Source organism: Oryctolagus cuniculus, chromosome 4 (assembly GCF_964237555.1).
Source record: "Oryctolagus cuniculus chromosome 4, mOryCun1.1, whole genome shotgun sequence".
NCBI lineage: Eukaryota > Metazoa > Chordata > Mammalia > Lagomorpha > Leporidae > Oryctolagus > Oryctolagus cuniculus.
Window position 1 is genome coordinate 151,852,779 of NC_091435.1, and position 25,157 is coordinate 151,877,935.

The following is a 25,157-nucleotide window of genomic DNA, read 5'->3' on the forward strand; positions in this document are numbered from 1 at the left end:
GGAAGCTGGAATCAGGAACCAGAGCCAAGTCTTGAAACCAAGCATTCAGATACAGGAGATGGCGTCTTAATAAGTGGCCTAGGCCAAATGCCCATCCTAGGATAACTTAAATTTTTGTCTCAGGAAGCAACGGGAGGCCCTCCTGAGAGAGGGAAGGTACTAAGAAACAGCAGATTAGAGGAGCAAGATTAAGGAGAGAAATCTGTACTGATACTCTGGAGGGGACGGCTGTGTCCTACCCGGTTCACACCCGTGTGATGGTGTAGCAGCTCTGGAGGGGACGGCTGTGTCCTACTTGGTTCACACCCGTGTGACAGTGTGGCAGCTGTGGAGAGGGCGGCTGTGTCCTACCTGGTTCACACCCGTGTGACTGTGGCAGCTCTGGAGAGGACAGCTGTGTCCTACCTGGTTCACGCCCGTGTGATGGTGTAGCAGCTCTGGAGAGGACGGCTGTGTCCTACCTGGTTCACACCCGTGTGGCAGTGTGGCAGCTGTGGAGAGGACGGCTATGTTCTACCTGGTTCACACCCGTGTGACGGTGTAGCAGCTCTGGAGAGGACGGCTGTGTCCTACCTGGTTCACACCCGTGTGGCAGTGTGGCAGCTGTGGAGGGGACGGCTGTGTCCTACCTGGTTCACACCCGTGTGACGGTGTAGCAGCTCTGGAGAGGACGGCTGTGTCCTACCTGGTTCACACCCGTGTGAAGGTGTGGCAGCTGTGGAGGGGACGGCTGTGTCCTGCCCGGTTCACACCCGTGTGACGGTGTAGCAGCTCTGGAGAGGATGGCTGTGTCCTACCTGGTTCACACCCGTGTGAAGGTGTGGCAGCTGTGGAGGGGACGGCTGTGTCCTGCCCGGTTCACACCCGTGTGAAGGTGTGGCAGCTCTGGAGAGGATGGCTGTGTCCTGCCCGGTTCACACCCGTGTGAAGGTGTGGCAGCTGTGGAGAGGACGGCTGTGTCCTGCCCGGTTCACACCCGTGTGACGGTGTGGCAGCTGTGGAGAGGACGGCTGTGTCCTGCCCGGTTCACACCCGTGTGACGGTGTGGCAGCTCTGGAGGGGACGGCTGTGTCCTGCCCGGTTCACACCCGTGTGATGGTGTAGCAGCTCTGGAGGGGACGGCTGTGTCCTACTTGGTTCACACCCGTGTGACAGTGTGGCAGCTGTGGAGAGGGCGGCTGTGTCCTACCTGGTTCACACCCGTGTGACTGTGGCAGCTCTGGAGAGGACGGCTGTGTCCTACCTGGTTCACGCCCGTGTGATGGTGTAGCAGCTCTGGAGAGGACGGCTGTGTCCTACCTGGTTCACACCCGTGTGGCAGTGTGGCAGCTGTGGAGAGGACGGCTATGTTCTACCTGGTTCACACCCGTGTGACGGTGTAGCAGCTCTGGAGAGGACGGCTGTGTCCTACCTGGTTCACACCCGTGTGGCAGTGTGGCAGCTGTGGAGGGGACGGCTGTGTCCTACCTGGTTCACACCCGTGTGACGGTGTAGCAGCTCTGGAGAGGACGGCTTTGTCCTACCTGGTTCACACCCGTGTGAAGGTGTGGCAGCTGTGGAGGGGACGGCTGTGTCCTGCCCGGTTCACACCCGTGTGACGGTGTAGCAGCTCTGGAGAGGATGGCTGTGTCCTACCTGGTTCACACCCGTGTGAAGGTGTGGCAGCTGTGGAGGGGACGGCTGTGTCCTGCCCGGTTCACACCCGTGTGAAGGTGTGGCAGCTCTGGAGAGGATGGCTGTGTCCTGCCCGGTTCACACCCGTGTGAAGGTGTGGCAGCTGTGGAGAGGACGGCTGTGTCCTGCCCGGTTCACACCCGTGTGACGGTGTGGCAGCTGTGGAGAGGACGGCTGTGTCCTGCCCGGTTCACACCCGTGTGACGGTGTGGCAGCTCTGGAGGGGACGGCTGTGTCCTGCCCGGTTCACACCCATGTGATGGTGTAGCAGCTCTGGCTCACATGAGCACGTGTAGGAAATGTCGAGCGCTCTGCATCTTTGTGCAGTCCATGTCTGTGCGCACTCTGTGTCTTTAAGACTCGGATTAAGTAGCATCTCCTCCGTCCTCCCTCCTTAGTCCTCCGCTCCTGATCTAATGGAGGATTCCTGCTTCTGCCCAGCTCTCCAGTACCCCAAGCAGATTCCCTCATAGCCCCTCGAATTGTATTTCTTTGTCACTTTCCTCCCAGTGGCGTGGGCTTACTGAGGGGTAGACAGGTGCTGTGGCAGCATCTGCACGAGTGAAGGAGCGAGGGGCTCAGCACTGCGGCAGAGGGTGGAGAGCTTCGGCAGCTCACCGTGAGGCATCATCACTCGGCCATGGTTTGCATGCCCACTGCGTGCTGGCCCTGGACAGTGCTGCCTGGTGTTCAGAGTGTGTTGCTCTGCTGCACACCCAGCCGCCTCTTCTCAGTTCTGTGTGGACTCAGCTGGCTTCAGGAGTGCCAGTCTTACAAAGGTCATTTTTAAAGTTGTGTGCTTAAAGCTTAATTCTGTCTTGGACAGAAGTTTTAAAACTTTGTTTTTTTAAAGATTTATTTATTTAAAAGTCAGAGTTACAGAGAAAGGTAGAGATAGAGAGGTCGTCCATCCACTGGTTTACTCCCCAGATGGCTGCAATGCCCGGAGCTATGCTGATCCAAAGCCAGGAGCCAGGAATTTCCTCCGGGTCTCCCACTTGGGTGCAGGGGCCCAAGGACTTGGGCCATCTTCTGCTGCTTTCCCAGGCCATAGCAGAGAGCTGGATAAGAAGAGCAGCCCGGGACTAGAACTGGCGCCCATATGGGATGCTGGTGCTTCAGGCCAGGGCATTAACCCGCTGCACCAGAGCACCGGCCCCAAATTTTTAAAACTTTTAATTCACTTATTTTCATTTTTTTTAATTTGAGAGGCAGGAGAGAGTCAGACAGACTGACACATCTTTCATGTGCTGTTTTCCCCCACCAAATACCTACAACAGCCAGCGCTGCGCCAGGCTACAGCCAGGAGCCCAGATCTCAATCCACGTCTCCCATGTGGTTTTTAGGGTCCAAAAGTACTTGAGCATCATCTGCTGTCTTCCCAGCTGCACATTAGCAGGAAGCTGGATCCAGAGTGGACCCAGGACTTGAACCAGACACTCCAGTATGGGATGGGCTGTCCCAAGTTGGTGTCCTAACTGCTGGGTCAGATGCCACCCTTCTGACAGATTTTGATGAAATATGTATTGTGCATACTTTCTTAAAGCCATTCAGATGGAATTTTTACATAATTTGGATTCTTTATCTTTTAATGGAGATGTCCTTTTTTCTGAAGATATCTTTCCTAGAGAACAAGGTTTGCTTCTGCTCACATCTTTATCAACTTGGAGCAGCAGAGGGCGCCATAGTTCAGCAGATGCAGCAAAAGCTCATTGATGGATTTATTATTTAAAAATGGAATAGTGGAGATTCTGCCTACCTCCTGTCTGCCAGCATCTACTACTGGGCTAATAAATGCAAACTATTGTCTTTTAAATGTTCGGCTGAAACGAGAAGGAAGTTAAAGTATTTCCACAAAAGAGTTGAGTGACAATGGGTAGGTGAAGGCTGAGGACTTTAGGGGAGCATTTCCAATCCAGCCTGGTTTTTTTAAGACTGTTAAAAATGACCGAATATTTAAAGCCATAGATTAGATGAGGTCTTTTAAGGTCATAGATTCAGTCGGTAAAGAACACCCTGTTTTTCATGAAAGCCTGCGTGTGGGAAACAACCATGGGAAGATGATCCTGGCTTCTGATGGCTGGGAAACACCTGGGTTGGATGTTTAAGTTTCCCAGACGTACAGCAGGTGAGAGTTTTGTTTTTCCAGGTACTAATACATTTTTCTTTCCTTGGTAAGTGACAAGATTTATTGTAATTTCTAGAATCACCACCACAAAAGGGTTCCTGTGGCATAGAATTGTTGAAGGTTTGAAATTCATGAGGTCTTAGGGGTGTGGTGGGAAGAAAAGAAAAGGCTTTGGAAATCAGAAGTCCCCGTCAGCTGGTTTAATTGGCAAATGCCTGTGAAGGAGTTTTTGTTGTCTCCTCCTCCCTCCCCCCCTTTTAAAACAGTAGTTTACTAAGATAGAATTCACATATAAAATTCATGCATTTAAAGTGTACAGTGAAGTGATCTTCTAGTGCGTTCAGAGATGTGCAGTCATTGGCACACTCAGATTATAAAATGCTTTTGTCATCCCATAAGGAAACCTTGTGCTGTTTTACCATTCATTCATTCTCTGGCCTCCTGGCCTCCTGAGACAACCTCTCATGCACACTCTGTCTCAAGGTGTGCCTCTCCTGGACCTTTCTCTGTATACACACATTAGTGTTAACTTGTATTTTTATAATATCCTACAAAGGTTGTATACGTTTTTGGATTAACATATAATCATTGTACATATTTAGGGCAACTGTAGTATTTCAAGACATTCATGCAGCATGTATCAATCAAATCACAGTAATTAGCATTTCATTTCCTTATCATTGCTTTCTGTTTGGTGCCTTCAGGTTCCATTCCTTGTAAAATATATATTAGGTTGTGGTAAGCTATAATCACCTCCACTGTGCTGTGGACCACTGGAACATACTTCCTTTTATCTCACTATTTTGATACCCTTTATCCAAACAAACTCCTTGTAATCCTTTTACATTCAGTTCAACATTGGGTTTGGTTGATTGGTTTTTTAAGCATCTTCATTTGAGAGAGAATGTATGGTGTGTGTCTCTTTGTGCCTGGCTTATTTCACTTACATAATGTTATTCTGGCCATTTCCTGTCAGTGGTGTTGTGTGTGTGTGTGTGTGTGTGTGTGTGTGACTGGCTCCTTTCCCTTAGCGTGATTTCAAGGCTCATCTGTATTGTACCATATGTTAGTGATTCATTCCTTTGTGTGGCTATACCACATTCGTCAGCTGATGGACATTCAGATTGCTTCCTCTTTTGGGCCACCATGAATAACGGTGCCATGGATGTTTGTGTAGTTTTTGAGCAGACATAGATTTTCATTTCTCTTAAGTGTAAAGCCAGGAAGGGAACTGTTGGATCAGATGGTAACTCTGTGTGACATTTGTAGGCACTGCCAACTGTTTTCTATACTGACTGTATCATACACTCCCACCAGCAATGTGGAAAGGGTTCCAATTCCTTCCGATTCTCCCTTACACTTGGCTATTTGTCTTTTTGATTATAGCCATCCTAGTGGGTGTGAAATGATAGCTCATTATGGTTTTGATTTACATTTCCCTACTGACTAACTATGCTGAACATCTTTTCATGTGCTTATGAGCCACTTATATACCTTCTTTGAAGAAATGTTAATTAAAATCCTTTGTCTGTTTTTATTTGGGTTATCTTTCTATTACAATCTGAATACAAGTCCCTTAATAGAGGCATTATTTGGAAATATTTTCTCTCATTCTGTAGGTTTTCCTTTAACTTTCTTGATGGTATCATTTGTAGCACACAGTTTTTGATCTTGGTGAAGTCTATTTTGTTAGGTGTTTTTTTTTCCCCTTGTGGTTTGGTATCATAGCTAAGAAACCATTGGCATAAATATATACTCTTGTGTTTTCTCCTAAGAGTTTATCATTTTGGCTCTTATATTTAAGCTTATACCCCATTTTGACTTAGTTCTTGTATATGGTATCAGGTAGAAGTCCAACTTGATTGTTTTCATGTGGATATCTACTGATCCCAGTACCACTTGTTGAGTAGGTTATTCTTTTACCATTGAATTTTCTTGGCATCCTTGTCCAAAATCAGTTGGTTATAAATTAAAGGGTTTATTTTTGGATTCTTAATTCCTTTCCATTGATGTACATGTTTATTGTTAGGTAGTATTACAATGCCTTCATTATAGTAACTTTTTGAAATCAGGAAATATAAGTCCTCCAAACTTATTCTTTTCCAGATTATTTTGATGATTCTGGTTCCTTGAATTTCCATATGAATTTTGCAATCAACTTGTCAATTTCTGCAGAGAAACCAGCTAGAGTTTGGTTGGTGTATTACATTGAATTTGGAGAGTGTTGCCATTTTAACAATATAGTCTTCTAACCCGTGAACTTGGAATATCATCCTATTTATTTAGATCTTTAATTTTTTCAAGAAAAAGATTTGTTTATTCGAAAGGCAGAGTTATAAAGTGAAAGAAAATAAAAGAGAAAGATTTTCCATATACTGATTCATTCCCCAAATGGCTACAGTGGCTGGGGCTGGGCCAGGCCAAGGCCAGGAGCCAGAAGCTTTATCCTGGTCTCCCACATGGGCCCAAGCACTTGGACCATCCTCCACTGCTTTTCCCAGGTCATTAACAGGGAGCTGGATCCAAAGTGGAGCAGCCAGGACTTGAATTAGTGCCCATGTGGGGTCCTGGGATTGTAGGCAGCAGCTTAACCCACTGCACAACACTGGCCCAATTTTTTTCAACTATGTTTTGTATTTTTAATGTACAAGTCATATACTTATTTTGTTAAATTTAAGAGGCCAGCGCTGTGGTGTAGCAGGTAAAGCTGCTGCCTACAGTACTGGCATCCCATATGGGTGCCAGTTTGAGTCCTGGCTGCTCCACTTCCAGTCTAGCTCTCTGCCTTGACCTGGGAAAGCAGTAAAAGATGGCCCAAGTCCTTGGGCCCCTGCACCCATATGGGAGATCTGAAAGAAGCTCCTGGCTCCTGCCTTCAGATTTGCACAGCTCCAGCCATTGCAGCCATTTGGGGAGTGAACCAGTGGATGGAATACCACCCACCTCCTCTCTCCCTCTGCCTCTCTGTAACTCTGCCTTTCAAATAAATAATTTAAAAAATTATTTCCCATTATTCTTTTTTATACTGTTATTAACAGAATTGTTTTTCTAAGCTTCACCTTTGGAATATTTCTAGTGTAGTTGATTTTTGTATATTGATCTAATATCCTTCAACTTTATTTGAACTTGTTGTTCAAGGTGAACTCCCTGGGATTTTCTGTGTGCAAGACTATCTTGTCATCAACTTTCTCCTCCCCAGTCTGGATGCCTCTTATTTCATTTTCTTATTTGCGTTGGCTAGAACTTCTAGTGCGATGGTAAGTGGAAGTGATGAGAGTAGACGTCTTTTGCCTGTTTCTGTTCTTCAGGGAGGAAGTTTTAGCCTGTCACTATTACAGCATTAGTGCTGGGCCTTTAGTAGATGCCCTTTGTCAGGTTGAGGATGTTCCCATTTATTTTCCTAGTGTGTTGAGTGATTTTGGTATAAAACGGTGTTTTTGTCAAATACCCTTTTTGCAACTATTGAGATAATCGTGTGGGTTTTATCTTTTATTCTAAGTATTGTATTACATTGATTTTTTTCTTTTTTTGGAACAAGAGCAATACTTCAGATATGTGATTCTGGTCTGCTTCCAAGGCTTGCTTCTACATTTTTTCCTTCACCCATTCACACAAAAATCCCCATTTTCTTTGGGTCCTCACACACACTAAGGCTAATGTCTGCCTGGCTACCTTAATGTTCCACCTTCAAGCATCTTAGGGAGTAGCATGGGTGAAGGTCCACCTTCTGTATTTTCTTCAAGCTGACACAGGGACATAGAGCTGCTTGTGGTCTTGTTCTCTTGCTGTCTGTCCTGTGGTGTTTGAGGGTGGCCTTGCAGAGAATTGCCTTATGTGGTCCAGAGGGTTAGTCACTCGTCAGCAGGAATGGCTGGAAGCCCTGTCAAACACTGTGCTGACCTTGTGTTCCTGGGATTTTTGTGTCTGTACTGAGAAGCGATTCTGTTCTGTGGTTTTCATTTCTTTCAGTGTCTGTCTGGTTTTGGTTTCAGGGTAGTAGTGGCTCGTAGAATGAGTTGGAAAGTAGTGTTCTCTTCTGTTTTTGGAAGAGTTTACGAAGGATTAGTGATAATTCTTTAAATGTTTGATAGAATTTACCATCAATGCCATCTGGACCTGACCTTTTTCTTTGTGGGAAGTTTGAAAATTACCAGTTCAATCTTTTTTTTTTTTTTTTTTTTTTTTTTTTTTTGACAGGCAGAGTGGACAGTGAGAGAGAGACAGAGAGAAAGGTCTTCCTTTGCCGTTGGTTCACCCTCCAATGGCCGCCGCGGCCGGCACACTGCAGCCGGCACACCGCGCTGATCCGATGGCAGGAGCCAGGTGCTTCTCCTGGTCTCCCATGGGGTGCAGGGCCCAAGCACTTGGGCCATCCTCCACTGCACTCCCTGGCCACAGCAGAGAGCTGGCCTGGAAGAGGGGCAACCGGGACAGAATCTGGTGCCCCGACTGGGACTAGAACCTGGTGTGCCGGCGCCACAAGGCGGAGGATTAGCCTAGTGAGCCGCGGCGCCAGCCTACCAGTTCAATCTTTTTGCTTGTTATGGGTCTGTTCAGATTTTCTGTTTCTTCTTTTTTTTTTTTTCCCCAAAGATTTTATATTTGAGAGGTAACGTTACAGACAGTGAGAGGGTGAGACAGAGAGAAAGGTCTTCCATCCATTGGTTCACTCCCCAAATGGCCGCAATGGCCAGAGCTGCGCCGTTCCGAAGCCAGGAGCCAGGTGCTTCTTCCTGGGCTCCCATGAGGGTGCAGGGGCCCAAGCACTTGGGCCGTCTTCTACTGCTTTCCCAGGCCACAGAGCTGGAAGTGCAGTAGCCAGGAGTAGAACTGGTGCCCATATAGGATGCCGGTGCTGCAGGCGGAGGATTAACCTACTGCGCCACAGCGCCACCCCTTCTGTTTCTTCTTGAGTCAGATTTGGTGGTTTATGTCTCTAGGATATGTGGTTTTCATATAAGTTAAGTTTTTAGAAGCATACATTGTTCATAGAATTTCTTTTCAATATTTTTTGTTTTTGGAACCTTGGTGGTGAAGTCCCCTCTTTTACTCTTGATTTTTAGTTATACATCTTTCTTCTTAGTCTAGCTAAAAGTTTATCAGTGTGTTTTTCTTGTTGCCTACTTTTGCAGTTGCTTCCGCAATAATAATTTATTTGTCTTTCCTTTTAGGGTTGATTTCTTTATCCCGGGTGTCCCTGTGGTTGGTGGGTTTTCAATATGCTCCAGTCCCAGACTGCTTGAACAAGAGAGGGTGATAGAGCTGGCAGTGAAATACGCAAACCACGCCCCTGCGCTCTGGGTTCACAATCAGGTGAGCAAGCTGGCTGTCTCTGCCTCACACGGAATCTGTGTCCTGCGTACCTGATCCATTCTAAAGGCGGGGGCTTAAGCATCAAGAACACAAGCTTGCCAAGAGCTTTCCAGAAAAGTTAAAGGAACAGGATATGTGTGATGTAGATTTATGTGATGTAGAGAGACTTTGGGATCTGGCAGTATTTCCCAGGTTACCAAATAGTATTCATTCAGATATTACTGTAGAATGAAAACAATGTACATTTTGGGCAATTTTTTTAAAATTGACTCTGTGTGAAGAATCTGCATCAGATTCTTTTGTCCTAACCGTGGCAAATAAAAGGAATGACCCGATCATTCTGTTGTTGGGGAACTGTCCCTGCTTACGTAGTACTGCTGGTGCACGGCGTGGAGCATCACTAAATGCAGGGAGCTAGAACTGGGAGAGGGAGCCTGCGTTGGCCGCTGCTAAGGCTCGTGCTGCGCCCCAGGGCTCAGCGAGGTCCTACAGAAGCCGCCTGCCCTTAATGGCTAGGACTGTGTTGGCGGAGGGTTCCCAGAACATGTCTGTCACATGCTGTCTTGGTGTCGGCCCGGTCTCCTCTTCCTTGCTGAGATTGCTTGTGGTATTCACCAGCAGCCTCCATCCTGTCCTGGGCCTGTACCAGTACCAGTGTGGCTTCAAAGACTCAGCATTGTTGTCTTTTCCTGGAAATCATTGTGAAGCAACAAAGGAAAACAGAAAGCCAACACTGCAACTTTATTTTGAGCAGAACTTGAAAACTCTCCAGTGTATTTTTTTCCTATTTTTTTAAAAAAATTTTATGGGGCCAGCATGGTGGTGTGGTGGATTAAGCCACCACCTGTGGTGCTGGCATCCCAGGTGAGCACCAGTTTGAGTCCTGGCTGCTCCACTTCAATCCAGCTCCCTGACAATGTGCCTGGGAAATTAGTGGAAGATCGTCCAGGTCCTTGGGCTCCTGCCACCCACATGGGAGACCCAGATGGAGGTTAGGCTCTTGGCTTTGGCTGGGCCTAGTCCTGTCTCCAAATGGTGTGGCCATTTAGAGAGTGAACCAGTGGGTGGAAGATTTTCTCTCTCTCTCTCTTTCTCTCACTGCCTTTCAAGTAAATAAATCTTAAAAAATTTTATTTTTATGTGAGAGACAGAGGGAGACAGGCAGAATTCTCTTCTGTACGTTCATTCCCCAAATGGCTGCCGTGGGTGGTGATAGGCCATAGGCCAAAACCAGGAGCTAGGAATTCCATCCAGGTCTCCCACAGATGTGTCAGGAACCCAGTTACGTGGGCTGTCACCACTGCCTTTGGAGTTCTGCATTGGCAGAAGGCTGGCAGGAGTTGGAGCTGGGATTGAACCCAGGAACTCTGATGTGGGGTGCAGGTGTCTTAACCATGAGGTTAAATGGCAGCTCCCCAGTATATTTTTAAAGGTTGCAGACAGTTGTGTTTGTGTGGGAGGCACATGGGAGTAGGTCAGGGAGAGAAGCCATAGTAGATCTCATGAGTACCAACAAACATGCACATGGGAGAGGACTGGGACGAGACACATGGAGCTTTGTGGTATGAAAATGGCTGCTCAGGGCGCTCTCGGCCCATCCCCAGTGCAGGGCCCTCTTGCAAATCACAGTTCATCTCAATCTCATGAGAGGAATCAAAGTAAACATGCAGACATATTGTGTTCATGGTTCGGAAGACTCAGCATAGTAAAGGAATCAGTTCTTCTTTTTTTTTTTTTTTTTTTGGACAGGCAGAGTGGACAGTGAGAGAGAGACAGAGAGAAAGGTCTTCCTTTCTTCCTTTTCCGTTGGTTCAACCCCCAATGGCCACTGTGGCCAGCGCGCTGCGCCGATCAGGAGCCAGGTGCTTCTCCTGGTCTCCCATGTGGGTACAGGGGCCCAAGCACTTGGGCCATCCTCCACTGCCCTCCCGGGCCACAGCAGAGAGCTGGACTGGAAGAGGAGCAACCGGGACAGAATGCGGCGCCCTGACGGGTTCTAGTCCCCATCGGGGTGCCGGCGCTGCAGGCGGAGGATAAGCCTAGTGAGCCAAGGCGCCGGCCAAGGAATCAGTTCTTAACTGATTTATCATGGCACTAATTAAATCTCAATAGGATTTTTTTTGTAGATATAGATAAGCTGATTTTAAAATGTATGTGGGAAAAAGGAACTAGAATAGATTTAACAATTTTGAAAAAGAATAAAAAAGTGGGAGGAATTACTCAAATTTAAGATTAAAGTCAACAGTAATCAAAACAATGTGGTATTGGTGAACAGACACATAGATCAATGGAACAAAATAAAGAGTTCAGAAATAGACACAAGTATGTCTATTGAATTTTTATGAAGGTGCTAAAGAAATGCAGTAGAGAAAAGATGGCCTTTTCAGCAGTTGTGTATCTATAGATGTATGCAAAAAAAAAAAAAAACAGAAAAATAAATTTGAGCTAAACTTTGTACTTTATATTCAAAATTAACTCAGATTAGATCTAACGCCAAACATGAAGCTATAAAATTTCTAGAAGAAACATAGGAAGTATTTGAAACCTGATAGGAAAAGAGTTCTTAGATTCAACACACAAAAGCAAGATCTATAAAAGAAAAATATATATAGGACTAAATGAAGATTATAATTTTTTCTTGTGAAAGACACTGTTAAAGAATTTATAAACAAGCTAAAGACTGGGAGAAAATATTTGCAAATCAGATATCCAACAAAAGACTTATATCCAGAATATATAAAAAATTCAACAAAAAGAAAACAAACATCTTTTTTTTTTTAGATTTATTTTATTTATTTGAAATGCAGAGTTACAGGGAGGGAGGGAGAGAGAGAGACAGAGATATCGCTCTCCTATCTGCTGGTTCACTTCCCAAATGGCTGCAACAGTCAGGGCTAGGCCAGGCTGAAGCCAGAAGCCAGGAAACTCCTCCGGGTCTCCCACCTGGGTGCAAGGGCCCAAGCATTTGGGCTGTCCTTGGCTGCTTTCCCAGGCACATTAGCAAGGAGCTGAATTGGAAGTGGAGCAACCAGGACTCGAACCAGCACCCGTATGGGATGTTGGCGCTGCAGGCGGCAGCTCAACCTGCTACACCATGACGCTGGCCCCAACAACAACATTTTTTAAAATGGGCAAAGGGTTTGAATAGACACTTCACTAAAAAGGTTGTAAGGACAAAGCAAAGATGTGCAACATCATTAATCATTAGAGAAATATAGATTAAAACTATTTGGAGTGGGCTAGTGTATCCCACTACATTAGAATGGCTAAAATTAAAAATATTGACAGTATCAAGTACCAACAAAGATATGGAGCAGCTGGAACCCTCATATCTTGCTAGTGAGAATGCCAAGCCGTATAGCCATTCTGGAATATCTGTTGCAGTTGTGTATAAAGTTAAACATGTACTTACTGTATGACTCAGCAGTACCACTTCCTAGTATTGAAAAATGAAAGCTGTGTTCATAAAATAACATAATGTAAGCATTTACGGCAATTCTGTTTATAATTATCAAAACCTAGAGAGAACTCACGTCCCTCAACAGGTGAATGGATGAACAAATTCTGATGCATTCATCCAGTGACCTATTCAGCAATAAAAAGGGATTCCTTGTTGATGCAGACAAAAACCTGGGTGAATCTCGAAGGCTCTGTGTTGAGTGAAAGAAGACACAGTATGGGGCCAGCACTGTGGCATGGCAGGTAAAGCTGCCGCCTGAGGTGCCAGCATCCCATATGGACACTGGTCCAAGTCCTGACGGCTCTACTTCCAATCCAGCTCTCTGCTGTGGCCTGGGAAAGCAGTGGAAGATAGCCCAAGTCCTTGGGCCCCTGCACCTGTGTGGGAGACCCAGAGGAGGCTCCTGGCTCCTGGCTTCGGATCGGTGCAGCTCCAGCCCTTGTGGCCATCTGGGGAGTGAACCAGTGGAAGGAAAACATCTCCCCCCACCCCCATGTCTCTCTCTCTGTCTCTCTGCCTCTGCCTCTGCCTTTTAAATAAATGTTAAAAAAGAAGAAGACACAGTCACAGAAGGTTCCATAGTGTAGACTCCCATGTATGTCATTCTGGGAGACAGAAAGGTAGTGAAGGCCACTGGTCACTGGTTGACCGGTGGGGTAGGGAAGGAATTGAGCATGAAGAGAAGGCAAAGGGAGGGTCCTGGGGTGATGAAACTGCTCTGTGTCTTGATCTTGATGCTGGTTACATAAATCTTTGTATGTGACAACATTAATTTTTTTTTATTTTATTTATTTATTTATTTATTTATTTTATTTTTTGACAGGCAGAGTGGACAGTGAGAGAGAGAGACAGAGAGAAAGGTCTTCCTTTGCCGTTGGTTCACCCTCCAATGGCCGCCGCGGCCAGCGCGCTGCGGCCGGCGCACCGCGCTGATCCGATGGCAGGAGCCAGGAGCCAGGAGCCAGGTGCTTTTCCTGGTCTCCCATGGGGTGCAGGGCCCAAGCACCTGGGCCATCCTCCACTGCACTCCCTGGCCACAGCAGAGAGCTGGCCTGGAAGAGGGGCAACCGGGACAGAATCCGGCGCCCCGACCGGGACTAGAACCCGGTGTGCCGGCGCCGCTAGGCGGAGGATTAGCCTAGTGAGCCGCGGCGCCGGCCTGTATGTGACAACATTCATAGAACTACGCACCAAAAAGGGAAACACGTTTTACCAAGAGAATTTAAGACAAATTTTTAAAAAACCTGTAGGGGCAGAAACGTGTTCTTCTGCATGTGCACTTTGCGTGCGTTTGGCTGCCGTGGCCTTGCCATTGTCAGTGTGTCCCCTCACATCCTCACCCTCCAGCCTGCCGAGTCTCCTCTGCTGTGGCCTTAGCTACTCCATTCCTTCGTACACTGTCTGTGGATTTGCACCCCGTGGCTGTCTCTAGGCTGCTCTCTGAGTCTCTAGAATGCGCCACTGGGCTGGGATCAACAAGGCGTCCTTGTGGCCTTGCTCAGCGTTGGCATCAGCATAGCCATCCCGGCTCCCAGCGTCCTGGACTCCCTTGGAGTGTCCCGCGTGACCTGGCCTGGTCCTTGTCCACGGCTCCCTGTGAGGTTCATGCCTCATTGGCACTGCAGTGAAGGAGTGTACGCTCTGGCTGCGCAAGACCTCAGAGTGGCACTGCCTGAGCGCACATCCTAATTGCGGTGCCTGCTCGCCTCTCCCAGTGGGAGCTGCTGCGGCAGCTCCTCTGAAGTCAGGTTTTTCTTGGAACCATGTTCAGATGGCTGTTTTCCTCCTGAGTATCTGCCTTATTAAGCTATTAGAGTGGACAATGGAGGCACGTGAGTGTCTGGGCGGCAGCAGGCCGCTCTGCGGAGACATGGAACCAAGAGCCATAAACATCTTCCTCTATTGGATCTGCTTTGGCTTGGGCTCCTGGCAGGGTAAAGGGCTCCAGACAGCTATTGTGTGCTCGGCTCCAGTAGCTATGCAAAGGGTGTTTAGTTCACAAGTAGAAAATCTATACCCAGATTAGATACATTGCTGTGTAACTGAAGGGAATGTCCTTTTGCTCACTTCCGAATTATACTCCGCTGTGCTTCGACTCTGTGTTCCTGCAACCTGGCAGCTTTTATTGACCAACAGGAGACAGAAGTGGCTGTTGATACTTTCCAGATGCTAGCAGATGATAGATAGCAGATGAGAGAGAAGATAGATCTACTGAAGGTTGCTTTGCCACCAAGAGAAGACCGGCTTCTTGAGTATTAGCTTTCCCTGGGGCACATTTTCGTGCCTGCTTTCGGGTTGAAAATACTCTGGTTTCTAAGAACAATAACCCCAGCTTCCTCTGTTGTCATTACTCAGCATGCCAAGGGTGGCCACTGGAGAAAATTACTTCTCTGTGATTTTCCGGTCCATTTGTCTCTCAGATTCTTAGAGGTAAAGAGAGGTCTATAGGCAAGCAAAAGAATTCGGCAGAGCCTCTTGGATCCTGGACCATGCTTTCGAGACTTGAAAGGACGGAGTGTCATAAAGCACCTGGGGAGCCGGCAGCCAGTGTGGCCCCTCCTCCACATCAGTGATTCCAACTCCGTGCTCCCTTGCTGCTCATTCCTTTTCTCAAAAATGGACGCCCACCTGCCACCATTCATGTAAAATTTCCCATACGTTTAAAATAATTAGGACTTTTTCCCTCTTAGAGAAAGAATTTCCATTCATTTAAGAGTTCTTTACCAAAAAGGGCCTGTTTTGTAAATACAAATAGTTTTCTTTTTTCTTTTTCTCTAATTCATCTTTAAGTTGTAGAGCCCCAAATTAGATTCTTATTCAAAAGCACTTACTGCTTGCCTGCCCAGAGTTTGGTCTTCAAAAAGCATGATATGTTCTTTTTTTTTTTTTTTAAGTATTTTATTTACTTGAAAGGTGGAGTTACAGAGAGAGAGAGAGCAAGCTTCCATCCACTGGTTCACTCCTCAAATGGCTGCAATGACTGAGGTTAAGCCAGGCTGAAGCCAGGAGCTTCTTCCGGGTTTGTCACGTGGATGCAGGGACCCACACACTTGGGCCATCCCCCAGTGCTTTCCCAGGTGCATTAGCAGGGAGTGGATTAGAAGTGGAGCAGCCAGGGCTCTAACTGGTGCCCATATGGTTTGTAGGCATCTCAGGTGGCGCCTTAACCACCCACTATGCCACAACACCAGCCCCACGATATGTTCTTATTTCTTAGAAGGGAATCACTGAGTTGATTTGTGCCAGGAATGTGTAATGGGACAAATGTATGCTCTTGATATAAATGTCTGTTCTGGATTCTGCTTCTTAGCAACAGGGAAGGAGGCAGGACTTGCTGTACTTTCTCCTCCATGACAGCCGTAATGGCCACTGTTCCCACTTGTAGAGAGCCTGCCAGCAGGGGGTTTCCCCCCTGTGTGCCTCTGGGTGCCGAGCTCAGCCCTGTCGGCCGGGCAGGGCAGGCCTGTTACCATTTTCCAGGGGACTCACAGAGGCTCAGAGAAGTTAAGAGGCCTGTGATAGAAATTCAGTCTTAATGACTCCTAGTGAGTACATTTTTCTCCAAAATGAGGTATTCCCAACCCTGTCTGATCTAGTGCCCCTTTTCTAGAACTATCCTGAAATGAAATTCAAAATTAATGGAATGAATACATAAAAGTTTTTAGAAAAAAAAACACAAAATTCTCTTCACTGTAATTAGCAGAAAAGAGAACTGCCAGACAGTGATGTGTGGTCAAGGAGTCCGTGTTTGCTAGACGGGGGTGGGCATCTGTTACCTAGAAGTCAGCCTGAGGCCGTCAGCCGTCTGCTACCTGGATCACCCCAGCACAGCCTCCGTGTGCCGCTGCCTCGCCCACCTGTGTGGCTGACACCTGGGGTGTCATTTCCATTCCAGTGAAGGTCTGGACGCAACAGTGCAGTCGGTGTGTATGGTGGCCACCTTCTGGAAATGGCAGATCTCTGCCCAAGGTGGCCTGAGTTTCTGTATAAGATGCGCTAGGATCCGATCTCCCATGACGTGAACACCCCATGGGCCCTTCGGGAGTCACTGCGCAGAACAGTCCTGTGCGTTACAAATCATGGTGTGCTGGTAACCCGGCTCCGAATAAGAATGCCTTGTTCGCATCATTTGCTGCTCTCTGGGCCGTACATACCACCACAGTGGCTGATTCCAAGCACCGGAGTTACTAGCTCACAAAATTACTACAGATAGAACTGTCAGCTTAGCAGGTGCCAGTTCCTGGACAGCACTAGTTTTGTAGGATGGCTACAACTCTGCCCCTGCCCCCTAAATGCCACTTGAGTTCCCCATATCATTGTGACAGCAACAGAACGTCACCAGAAGTTTGCAGTTCCCTCGCTTCCAACCCCCACCTCCAACACAACAGGGTGGCCCCACCGGGATCCAGTGTGTCAGTTCTGATGGTGTTTCTGGGCCAGGTGACCTCAGCAAATAGATGTTTTCCTTGGCATGTCTGGGTGATACCCACCCCCTGGGATGAAGCCTTCGGCTTAGGTCTGGCTCCCGTTCTTGCTATTCCAGAGAGAAAGGGGCAGCACTGAGCAGGCCTGCAGTGCTGGCCTGCTGAGGGGGGCAGTAGGACGGGAGCCTCCACTTCTCACGCCTCTCGGCCCTGACGAGCCCTCAGCAGCCAGTCCAGACGGCTGGCCCATGCTGCCTTTCTCAGCCGTGGTCAGAACCCGAGCGCACACTCAGTAAAGGACCCTGCTTCGGAGCAGTGCCCTGCCCGAGTCCATCACCTGAGAAGTTAACAAATGGCACAGGCACTGAGGCCGGCCTCCTTTCCTCGGTGCCAGAGTGGCTGTGTGGTACGGATCCCGGAGGCGGGGCAGCAAATGGCCTGTGCAGTGGCCAAGTGCAGTCAGTTCACAGGGCCCCAGGAAAGCCGGGAGCGAGCCGTAGGAGCAATCCTAACAACTGGGAGAGAGGCCGGAGGTAGGCCCCGTTAGTTTCACAGAGGGAGGATATTTGATTTAAGACCACTGCTACAGAGGACTGAAGGGTCCTCTCTTTCTTCCCTCAGTGTACACTTGATTCTGAAGTGGCGGTGAGAGTGGGTGGAGAGTTCTTCTTTGACCCTCAGCCCAGAGACGCCTCCAGGAACCTCGTGTTGATTGCAGGAGGGGTCGGAATTAACCCCCTGCTTTCCATCCTGCGGCACGCAGCAGATCTGCACCGAGAGCGTGAAGACAAAGGAAGTGGGTATGAGATAGGAACAGTGAAACTGTTCTACAGTGCAAAAAGCACCAGTGAACTCCTGTTCAAGGTAAGCGAGGGGGCCTACGTTTTGTGGCTGACTGTAGCAACCTTGGGTAGCGGCATTCATTGTCCAAGAAAATGTCTTCTCTGGGTTGTTTTCTCTGTAGAGGTTCAAGCAAAAGGTTTGGCAAGGCTTAACCATGTTCGGATGAGGCTTAACCAACACATCTCAGCCAGGACGATCAAACTGCTCCCGTTGAAGGGGCGCCCAGTGAAGGGACAGCACGGGGATGGGATCTGGAGTTAGGAGAAGGGAAGTTGCATGGCCCCCCAAGACTCCCCGAGACCAGAGACCTGGAAGCCGGCCTGGGTGTCCTAGGAGCAGCCGAGATCCGAGGGTTTGGGCCCTGCCGGGAGGATGAAACCCCCATCAGCTGCATCTGCTGAGCCGACCATGTTTGAAGGAGGAGGCTTTTTCTTGGGAGTGCTCTGCAGCTGCAGGAGGGAACAAAAGAACAGAAACAGTTAAAAGACACAACTGTGGTCAGTGTAACCGCTGCTTAATTGCCGATGCCTAAGAGAAAGAAAGAAAAAACCCCGGAGAGTTAGTAATATGCTTGTTATCATAATCAGACTTCAGTGAAAGCCAGATAGCCCTCTGTCCCCCGGCTGCGGTGGCCTGCGAGGCTGCGAACAATGTCTCTCTGAGTAGGGAGCAGGAGCAGCACACGTGTGCAGAATGGGAGCCGAGCTTCGGCGGCCCTGCTCGCGCACATCTGTTTTGATTTTTTAAAATCGTAGTGTGACCAAATCTGTTTGGCATTTCAGAAAAATATCCTCAATTTGGTAAATGAATTTCCTGGGAAGATTGCGTGCAGTTTGCATGTTACAAAACAGACTACGCAAATCGGTGCAGAACTCGAGCCCTACATCACGGGTGAGTCCCCTAGAGGTATTTGGACCATCTCTGGGCAGCCGTTGGATGGACACGCCAGTTGGTTGCGTGTAGATGCTCTGTTGTCGGGAGTTGCTGACTGGGAAGGGCCCTACCTGGGGAATTGGGAGATGACTCATCCTGGAAGAATAATGAGATCTGTAGTTGGGTTTACTTACTATATACTGATTTCCTACTGCCCATATAAAAAGTTCATTTTCCACATTGTTCCAGTGGCCTTTGCAGCATCACTAGAGGATGTGCACAGGATGTATGTTCCAGCTGTGCTGGGTCAATTCCATTTGCCACTAATGATCATTTAAATTACTCATCATTTCCCCGGTTTGGAAGGACTTTTACACACACGGGTTATTTGCAGAAGGCCATTTGGCATCTTCCCCTGAAGTCCAGTAAGTTTGCTGGCCCCTCTGAAGAGTGCACCACAGAGTGGCTTCCCGCTCTGCTCGCCAGGGTTAGGAAGCCTGGAGGTGCACCGCGCTCGTGTCTGGGCCCAGGTGCCAGCGGCTCAAGACCAGACTCGCGGAGCTTGGGTTTCTGCACACGGCCACCGTTGCTGAGTTGCGTTTCATCTCTCCTCACCTCAGAATACAAACGCATCTGGCTTAATTCAGTGTTGTGTTTTTTTGGTAGAAGGAAGAATAACGGAGGAGGAGCTAAGAGACCATATTTCCAGAGAGACTTTGTTCTACATTTGCGGCCCACCTTCGATGACGGACTTCTTCTCCAGGCACCTGGAGGACAGCCACGTTCCCAGAGAACACATTCGCTTCGAGAAGTGGTGGTAGGGCGCGTCCAGGCCTGCACGACAAGGAGGTGAGCCGCACTCGGGATAGCTGGAGCCGTTCCGTCGTGTGTGGCGGGCTGCATTTCCCTCTCCCTGAGCTGATTGTTACGGCTGCAGACTATGAGAGCTGCTGGGGAGTGACAGAGAGCCGGCGGCAGGCTTCCTGCGGAGACTCCGTGGATCGGACGGTTTTCCACCATGCTGACTGTCTCTTATTACTAACCGTTTCTCTCGTGATGGATCGTGAATTGATTGGCATAGACCTTCTTTTGCAAGGTACACACTTAGGTTGAATCATGGGAAAATGGGGCTCTGTGAAGGAAGGGTAGCCATCTTTGAATCATCTATCTGTGTTCAATAAACTTACAAGTCAAGGACATTTCTCTAGCAATTTTGCTTTGGAAAATCTTTGTATGTGATGCCTTGCTTGCCCATGTCCTGCAGCCTTATTGATTTGGACATCAAAGCTGAGTTTGGAAATGGGAAGTCGTTAGAAAACTTCATTTGGGAGTTAACTAGCCAGCGTTTTTGCTTTCTTGTTAAAGAATAGCCTAGATCCGCCTCCTGCACGGTTGTTAGCTTCTTCCCCAGTGAAACCATCCAGTGCTTGGCTGCCTGCCGTGACGCCGCAGGAGGGGCCTCTGCCGGGGACAGACACTGGTGGCTGTTGTGTTCCGTGTGGAATCTGCCTTCGGGGCCGGCCGGCTGTGGAACGGTGCTGAAGACTGACTAGGGGCTCTGGAGCTGTTTCCAGATCCTGCTTCTCTGCTTGTCGTTTCATTCCTCTGCCAGGTTTGTCTTTGGCACCAGCGGTTACTCACCACATGCTCGTTGAATGACTGAAAGAAAGCAGCTAAGTCCGGGGTTGGGAGGCAGGCCCCGAGGGGACAGCAGGAAGGGTGGCACCTCATCACGAGGCTGCTGTGTCGAAAGTGCGAGAAAGCTGACTAGGGCTCATCTGTGTGTGTTTGGTTTTAAAAATCCAAGAAAGTTCTGGGCTGGCCGGGGCCGGGCCCCCTTTTATCTAACAAGCTCAGGCCCAAAGCTGCCTGCTCGGGGAGCACGGGGGTGACAGGAACAGTGAGGAAGGACAGGCGCCGGCTGCGCACCCAGGCCCCGGTGCAGTCTGTCTGGAGCTGAAGAGAGGAGACAGGCTGCCCTTTCTGAACCTCTGTGCGGCTGCAGCTCCCAGGACTCGGGGGCCTGGCGTGCGGTGGCTGACAGCACCTGGCCTCTGCCGGACCCAAGTCGCGGGAAGCAGCTTGTCAGCCGTGTTCACGGTGGGACGAAGGGAAAGGCTGGCGACCTGGTGGGAGGGGCACAGTCCAAAGTTAATTCACCGAAGTGACCATGAGCGTTTTAGGTGAGGGGAACCCCGACTTGAGGATGGGCTCCTGTGTCGAGATGGGGGCTGGGCGCTCAGGAGGCACAGGAGGAGGGCCCAGCCCGGGGTCGAGGTGAGGGGACTGATTCAGTGCAGCATGCCGTGGAGAGAGGGAGGTGCTGCGCTGTGTGTCTGCTGTCGTCAGGGGGACCACCTGTCCTGGAGACCCCAGCTCTGCCTGCCACCCTGCAGGTGACCACTGCCTCCATCTGGGCTGCTGAGATGGCCCAGGCCGTGCCCTTTGCCCGGAGTGTTGCTTTGTTCAGCTCTGGCACTCCTGTTCTGCTGGCCCAGAATTCCCTGCTCCCCTCGCCTCAGGTGAAGCTAATTTCAGGGTGGTTGGGAATTTGTAGTATTTGGCTGACGTGCTGTGTAGACGAGAGCGAGCCCTCGAGTTAGACTGCCTGGGTTCAGGTCTCCGCTCTGTTGCTTACTGTGTAGGTGACCTTGAGTGAGTCCCTTGCTGCTTGCTGCCCTATGTAAAATTATGCCCTAACAGGTGCACGTAGAAGGGAACAGTGCTGCTGCCGGCCTCCCGGGCTGTGTGTGGGTTAGGTGGCTCACATGTCAGGTGCTTAGCAGAGCACAGGGCGAGTGTGTCGTCAGTAAGTGTTTGCTACTCCTCCTCCTATTCAGGAAGGGGTTCAGGAGCCTGGATAGCTTGCCTTTATGTAGCACTGGGCTGGTACGTACCAGATACACCATCAGTATTTCCTGCCAAGCTAGAAGCTAGTGAGCTGGCCCAGAGGACGTGTGAAGGGTCCTTCTGACCCGATGAATGTGTGGGAATATTTCTTCTTGTGACGCGAAACCCTTTCCCGGTTTACTCCGGGGAGTAGGTTGATCTGATAGGTGAGTCCTTTTCAAATTTCATGTGTTGGTGGGAGCACCAGTGCTCACCAGAAGATGGAGCAGCTGCCTGGCCACCCCCAGATAGTTTCCCATGAAAGGTATCCCCTGTAAGGCATGGGCGCCTCATCTCCAACAGGGCGACTGAAGGCGGCTGTGGAGCCCTAAGCGGGGGCCGTGCCCTGGGACCCAGGCTCTAGGCCGCAGTGCCCACAGAGACTCGTGTTTGAACTGCCACACAGTCATCACCCACCCTCAGTGACGGTCACTAATTTGTTTTCGCCTGCCCTCAACTTCCTTGTGTTGGGTGGCATTGTCTCGTCACGCCAGGGTGTGTCTAACAGACACCACCGCAGCAGGCCACAGTTTCGCTGTGGTTCTCAACACGGGTAGCAGTGATTCCTTGGTGTCTCATCCAAGGCCCTTCTGGGTTGTGTCCCTCGCGGCCTCCAAGGTCCCCACGTGGCAGCAGGTTGCTAAGTCTTGTCAGTTTCTTCTAGTCAGTGGCACCTCCCCCCCAGCAGACACGTGTGGACACGCACTCAAGACACGTTAGTTGAATACCGGCGTGTCTGTCCTCTAGCTAGCCTTTCCCACATTTGAATCTGGCTTCCTGTATCCTTGGGGTGTCACGTAATGTGATCTCCCATCTTCTGTGCTTCACGGAAACTGGTAATGAGATACAGACTGTATTTAGATGCAGACGCAAGCTTTATTTTTTCACGAGAGTCCATTACGGAGCGATGTGGCCTTCCTGTTGCCTCACAGGAAACACACAGTGTCAGGCCCACTTTGAACGCTGTCGAGGTGGATGGGCGCATCAGCTCCTGTCAGCCTGGGCCTTCTAACAGAAAGCTCTCCACCATCTTATCATCTAATTATCTGAGCCATCGCTACCTTTATCTGTTATTTCATTAGGGATTAATTGCCCGCTTCAGCGTTCTTCCTGCACTTACTAGCCGTGATTCATTTTTAAGGAACTCTCCCGCGTTAGCTGTGGTTACCCTGCGATGAGTCTGCAGAAAGGCAGGGCCAGCGCTGGCGTCTTTCCTTTACTTATCAATGAGCGTTCTCTGAATGGCTGCGTGGCGACCTGCAGACGTGACCTGCGAGCTCTTTCTCAAGTACCGCCGTGGGCGCGTGGCTTTTTGGTCATTGGCTGGTTTTTCCCCATGGCACTCGATGTTCTGAGGTCCAGCCTGTCTTGCTCTGTGCCTGGCCCACACCAAGACACGGGGTTGACGAGGTTTGGGGGCTTCTCAGAAGGGCCAGAAGTGCTCCGATACACAGGGAAGAGGAAAAGCAGAGTGTGGTGTCAGGAAGCCACACAAGGAGAGCATTCAAGGATGGGCTGGTTAACAGGGACGTGCTGCAGACAGGTCAAGAGAGCTGTGTCTGCTGAGGCCATGGAGTTGCACATGGAAGGCCACGGGTGACCCTGAGGAGATGGGCGGGAATGAAGACAGGACTGAAGGGCCAGCATCGCGGACAGCAGGGAAAGCTGCCTTCTGCAATGCAGGCACCCCAGATGGGCGCAGGTTTGTGTCCCAGCCGCTCCAGTTCTGACCCAGCTCCCTGCTATTGGCCTGGGAAAAGTGGCAGAGGACGGCCCAAGTCCTTCAGCCCCTGCATGCACGTAGGAGACCTGGATTTAGTTCCTGGCTTCCATTGGGCCTGGCCCAGCGCTGGCCGTTACAGCCTTCTGGGGAGTGAAGCAGCAGATAGAATCTCTCTCTGTCTCCTTCTCTCTAACTCTTTCAAATAAATAAAAAATTCTTTTATAAAAGAAAACATGAGAGTGAGTCTAGGAACAATAGGGAGAAAAGAGATGGTAACAAGTGAGTATACACAGTAGTTTCAAAGAGTTACTACAGAGGGAAGGAGAGCAGTGCATTTAGCTGGAAAGGGAAGTGCAGCCATCAAAATGCCATTTTACTGGCTGATTTTTAAACGTTTTATTTTGAAATCATTTGATATTTAGAGAAGAGTCGCAAAGACAGTACACGGCTTCCGTCTAGCCTGCGCCAGCTTCTCCAGCTGTGCCCGTCACCGTGGTACTCATCAACACGAAGAAACTGGCAGGACAGTTCGAGCGGCGCTGCACTGTTAAGCAAGCAGGAGTTAGTTGTTGTACCAGATGAGCGAGCGAGCAGCTTGATTGTACCGAAAGCCTGACAGCGTCATGCAGTGCGCGTCCACGCGGGAGCTGAGGACTTGGCCAGCGGCTGCTGACGGACGGCGCCCTGTCACTTAGCGTGTTGCCCTGCGCGGGCACTGAGAACAGGAAAGTAAAATCCAGAGACTGTCTTGGGGAGCAGGCTAAATACTTTGGGAAACTATGTTTTTTCTAAGGCTAAAGAATGATAACAGTTATAACCCAGACAGGAGTATCTGTGACTGTGCACTCTTCGCCACGACTGAGTGTAGAAACGCTCTGGGGCAGACTGTGCCGTTGCAACCATCCCTGGTTGAAAAGCAGCGGTAGAGAAGAATGACGAGGGAGTCCCTGACGGAACCGTATCCGGCGAGTGGCAGGATGGGTGAGTCCGTGCAGAGACGGGGGACCTGTGGGTCAGTCCGTGATAAGCAGTGTCCAGCAGGTGGGAGGATGGGTGACCAGGTGAGTCAGTGACAAGATGGAGTTTTATGGTGGGAGCACAGTGACTGGGGGTCACTGGTGTGAGGTCCTGTGGGTGGAGCACGGTGATTGGGGAGTCACTGGTGTGAGGTCCTGTGGGTGGGGCATAGTGACTGGGGGTCACTGGTGTGTGAGGTCCTGTGGGTGGGACACGGTGACTGGGGAGTCACTGGTGTGAGGTCCTGTGGGTGGGGCACGGTGACTGGGGGTCACTGGTGTGTGAGGTCCTGTGGGTGGGGGCACAGTGACTGGGGAGTCACTGGTCCCCTCGGTAGGGGTGGGAGACCACTGAGGTTATACCCACGCCCTGGGAACACCCAGGACTGCTACTACTGGGTGCATGCAGGTTGCCAGTACAAATCATGCGTGCATGCACTGTCAGCCCAAGGGCTTGTGTCTCTTGCTGAGACAGCTTTTTTCTTTCTGAATGGAAAACAGCAATTTCCTTTATTCCTGGGTATTGCAGATGATCATATGCTGATAATTTAACGTGAGACCATTCCTTCATTATATTTTAAATAAAACCCAAAGAAGTTTATATTATTTTCATCCTAGAGAAAATAGATATCCCGTCTTTCATATTACTCATTCCTAATGTGCACAGTCACCATCAGTGTGGTGAGGACGTACAGATAACTGCCAGAGATTAAGGCATGCATTTTACCGTGTTTTATGCTCAAGAATCCAAATTTTTGTAGTGCTCAGTGACTTATCTTTTTAAGATTCCCTTATTTATTTGAAAGGCAGAGTG

General features: G+C 49.3%; 1 protein-coding gene across 9 annotated transcripts in view; it reads left to right on the forward strand.

Moving 5' to 3' along the window:
• The window catches only part of OXNAD1 (oxidoreductase NAD binding domain containing 1), an 86,311-nt gene that overhangs the window by 27,806 nt on the left and 33,348 nt on the right, over positions 1-25,157 (forward strand). For 5 of the 9 annotated variants that reach the window (XM_008266044.4, XM_070072838.1, XM_051818493.2 and 2 more), the window contains 4 exons: positions 8,974-9,115; positions 17,621-17,863; positions 18,625-18,733; positions 19,382-19,914. In XM_008266044.4, coding sequence (XP_008264266.2) covers positions 8,974-9,115; positions 17,621-17,863; positions 18,625-18,733; positions 19,382-19,536 — 649 coding nt within the window. In that variant the 3' untranslated portion in view covers positions 19,537-19,914. Of the gene's footprint in view, positions 1-8,973; positions 9,116-17,620; positions 17,864-18,624; positions 18,734-19,381; positions 19,915-25,157 lie in introns of those variants that run through there. The other 4 variants (XR_011388216.1, XR_011388214.1, XR_011388215.1 and 1 more) reach the window with 1 other exon arrangement.